The sequence below is a fragment of the Limulus polyphemus genome, unplaced genomic scaffold (assembly GCF_000517525.1).
Source record: "Limulus polyphemus unplaced genomic scaffold, Limulus_polyphemus-2.1.2 Scaffold11900, whole genome shotgun sequence".
NCBI classification, from domain to species: Eukaryota; Metazoa; Arthropoda; class Merostomata; order Xiphosura; family Limulidae; genus Limulus; species Limulus polyphemus.
In genome coordinates this window covers 1,394-5,668 of record NW_013677510.1, presented here as the reverse complement: position 1 = coordinate 5,668, position 4,275 = coordinate 1,394, and the positions used below count along the sequence as shown (strand labels likewise).

The 4,275-nt window shown below is 32.6% G+C and overlaps 1 protein-coding gene across 1 annotated transcript in view; it reads left to right on the top strand.

Moving 5' to 3' along the window:
* Positions 1-3,984, top strand: part of LOC106476869 (P-selectin-like) — a gene marked incomplete at both ends in the record, with an annotated part of 9,112 nt that extends 5,128 nt beyond the window's left edge. Inside the window, 4 exons of the mRNA XM_013937486.1 lie at positions 544-729; positions 1,735-1,815; positions 2,378-2,563; positions 3,799-3,984. Of these exons, the coding sequence (XP_013792940.1) occupies positions 544-729; positions 1,735-1,815; positions 2,378-2,563; positions 3,799-3,984 (639 nt within the window). The remainder of the gene's footprint in view (positions 1-543; positions 730-1,734; positions 1,816-2,377; positions 2,564-3,798) is intronic.
* Positions 3,985-4,275: the final 291 nt, after the last annotated feature.

Genomic DNA, 4,275 nt, shown 5'->3' with positions numbered 1-4,275 from the left:
TTCATGTTGTTATTGTACTTCTTTCGTAATACGATACATTTATATGAGGTTAGTAGTTTCGCCAAGCTGGGATAGAACATTTATAACATGTATAGGCATTTTGATGAATATTGGAAAGTTCTATACTTACTAACATCACTGACCTTCCTCGACGACCATTTTGTTTTGTTTTTTGGCATTCTTAATGGCATACTAAATCAAAGTTATGTCGAACAATATTTATTTTAGGTTGTACTAGTACTAAAATCGAAAATGAAATATTTTTCTTATTCTATTGATTTCACAAATGTTTTCTACTCTAGTTTACTGGAGATCTTACTTTAACATTCAGCTTCAATGCTTTAAATGTGCAACAACCCACATCTCCCAGGTATTGCACAATTCTGTACGTAACATCTACAACCCTCTATATAATAATTAAGACAATTTTCAGCGTATGTTATACATAATTAATAGCATGCATATATAAAAACAAAATCTTTAACCATTATTATTTACGAACAAACTCCAAATATATATTATCTATTATAATTCTGTTTATAGTTCAACAGTCCTACTGCCCAACAATCACTGCTCCTGAAAATGGAGAAATAGCAGGATTGTGTTCATCTGCGGCAACAGGAGATCAATGTACATTCTCCTGTGTAGGAGACTACCAACTAGTGGGAATTTCGGATTTGACATGTTTGGACAACGGAAGTTGGTCTGGAGAAAGTCCATCATGTGAACGTAAGTCACGTGATTCACATTCATTGTGTAGATTTAAGTAAATAAATGAACTTGTATAGTAGGTGTTTTCAATGAGTAACAAGAATGTAGTGTTCGAGCCAATTTCTATAAAGTAATAGTGAAGCAGCTTTCGAAAAACCCTTTTTGTACATTTGAACTTAGCTACACTGTAATACAGACATATCTATGCTGCCATCTTGATTTATTATCATGAACATAGATATGTCTGTATTACAGTGTAGCTATGCTGACATCTTGATTTATTATCATGAACTTAAATATGTCTGAATTACAGTGTAGCTATGCTGCCATCTTGATTTATTATCATAAACTTATATATGTCTGAATTACAGTGTAGCTATTCTGGCATCATGATTTACTATGATGAACTTAGATATGTTTGAATTACAGTGTAGCTATGCTACCATCTTGATTTATTATAATGAACCTAGATATGTTTGAATTACAGTGTAGCTATGCTACCATCTGGATTTATTATCATGAAGTTAGATATGTCTAAATTGCAGTGTAGCTACGTTGCCATCTTGATTTATTATCATAAACTTAGATATGTCTGAATTATAGTATAGCTATGCTGCCATTTTGATTTATTATCATGAACCAGTGAATGTAAAACAGTGTTATTTTAAGTATTCGTTATCAATAAACATGAATATTTTTATGATATTTCCATAATACTAAATCATTTTAAGACAATCGTTAATAAATATTGAAGATTTGATTCCAGATATCCTTCTCTATCAGTTTAGATATTAGTCTAGTCGTTGTGGTAAAGTGATTACGTAATTTATCAGGTAAACTCAGAATATGATAAAAGTCAATGGATATATGAGACAAGGTTTCTGGTTCAGTGCCAAGTGATCTGGTGGTCTCCAGTCACAGCAGACGAACAAAATCCAGATAATTCTCCATTTTCTGGGGCACTTATAGGTGGACATCCTGATTCTTTAACTAATTAGGATAGATGTATGTTTTCTTGTCTAGAAGACTACCAACTAATAGGAGACCCAGAGTTGATCTGTCTGGAGTCTGGCAGTTGGTCTGGAACAACCCCTACTTGTAACAGTAAGCATGTTTAGCTTTTATTCATGTTGTTACTGTACTTCTTTCGTAATGCGATACATTTATATAAGGTTAGTAGTTTGCCCAAGCTGGGATTGAACATCTATAACATGTATAGGAATTTTTATGAATACTTGGATAGTTCTATACTTACCAACATCAATGGCCTTTCTCAACGTCCATTTTGTGATTTTTTGGCATTCTTAATGGCATACTAAATCAAAGTTATGTCGAACAATATTTATTTTAGGTTGTACTAGTACTAAAATCGAAAATGAAATATTTTTCTTATGCTATTGATTTCACAAATGTTTTCTACTCTAGTTTACTGGAGATCTTACTATAACATTCAGCTTCAATGCTTTAAATGTGCAACAACCCACATCTCCCAGGTATTGCACAATTCTGTACGTAACATCTACAACCCTCTATATAATAATTAAGACAATTTTCAGCGTATGTTATACATAATTAATAGCATGCATATATAAAAACAAAATCTTTAACCATTATTATTTACGAACAAACTCCAAATATTTATAATCTATTATAATTCTGTTTATAGTTCAACAGTCCTACTGCCCAACAATCACTGCTCCTGAAAATGGAGAAATAGCAGGATTGTGTTCATCTGCAGTAACAGGAGATCGATGTACATTCTCCTGTGTAGGAGACTACCAACCAGTGGGAATTTCGGATTTGACATGTTTGGACAACGGAAGTTGGTCTGGAGAAAGTCCATCATGTGAACGTAAGTCACGTGTTTCACATTCATTGTGTAGATTTGAGTAAATAAACGAACTAGTATAGTAGGTGTTTTCAATGAGTAACAAGAATGTAGTGTTCGAGCCAATTTCTATAAAGTAATGGTGAAGCAGCTTTCGAAAAACCTTTTTTATACATTTGAACTTAGCTGCACTGTAATACAGACATATCTATGCTGCTATCTTGATTTATTATCATGAACTTATATATGTTTGAATTACAGTGTAGCTATGCTGCCATCTTGATTTATGGTCATGAACTTAGATATGTCTGAATTACAGTGTAGCTACGCTGCCATCTTGATTTATTATCTTGAACTTAGATATGTTTGAATTACAGTGTAGCTATGCTATCATCTTTATTTGTTTTCATGAAGTTAGATATGTCTGAATTACAGTGTAGCTATGCTGCTATCTTATCATGAACGTAGATATGTCTCAATTACAGTGTTGCTATGCTGCTATCCTTAATTATTATTATGAACGTAGATATGTTTGAATTACAGTGTAGCTATGCTGCCATCTTGATTTATTATCATGAAGTTAGATATGTCTAAATTACGTAGCTATGCTGACATCTTGATTTATTATCATGAACTTAAATATGTCTGAATTACAGTGTAGCTATGCTGACATCTTGATTTGTTATCATAAACTTATATATGTTTGAATTACAGTGTAGCTATGCTGCCATCTTGGTTTATGGTCATGAACTTAGATATGTCTGCATTACAGTGTAGATATGCTGCCATCTTGATTTATTATCATGAACATAGATATGTCTGAATTAAAGTGTAGCTATGATGCCATCTAGATTTATTATCATGAACTTAGATATGTCTGAATTACAGTGTAGCTATGCTGCTATCTTGATTTATTATCATGAACTTAGATATGTCTGAATTATAGTATAGCTATGCTGCCATCTTGATTTATTATCATGAACCAGTGAATGTAAAACAGTTATTTTAAGTATTCGTTATCAATAAACATGAATCTTTTTATGATATTTCCATAATACTAAATCATTTTAAGACAACCGTAAATAAATATTGAAGATTTGTGGTCAGATATCCTTCTCTATCAGTTTAGATATTAGTCTAGTCGTTGTGGTAAAGTGATTACGTAATTTACACCAGATCACTTGGCACTGAACCAGAAACCCTGTCTAATATATCCATTGACTTTTATCATATTCTGAGTTTACTTCTATCCTAATTAGTTAAAGAATCAGGATGTCCACCTATAAGTGCCCCAGAAAATGGAGAATTATCTGGATTTTGTTCGTCTGCTGTGACTGGAGACCGGTGTATGTTTTCTTGTCTAGAAGAATACCAACTAATAGGAGATCCAGAGTTGATCTGTCTGGAGTCTGGCAGTTGGTCTGGAACAACCCCTACTTGTAACAGTAAGCATGTGTTGTTTTTATTTATGTTGTTACTGTACTTCTTTCGTAAGACCATACATTTATATAAGGTTAGTAGTTTGTCCGTAGAATAAGAAAAATATTTCATTTTCGATTTTAGTACTAGTACAACCTAAAATAAATATTGTTCGACATAACTTTGATTTAGTATGTCATTAAGCATGCCACAAAATCACAAAATGGCCGTCGGGGCAGGCCAGTGATGTTGGTGGAATAAAATTTTCCAAGTATTCATGAAAATTCCTATACATGTTATAAATGTTCTATCCCAGC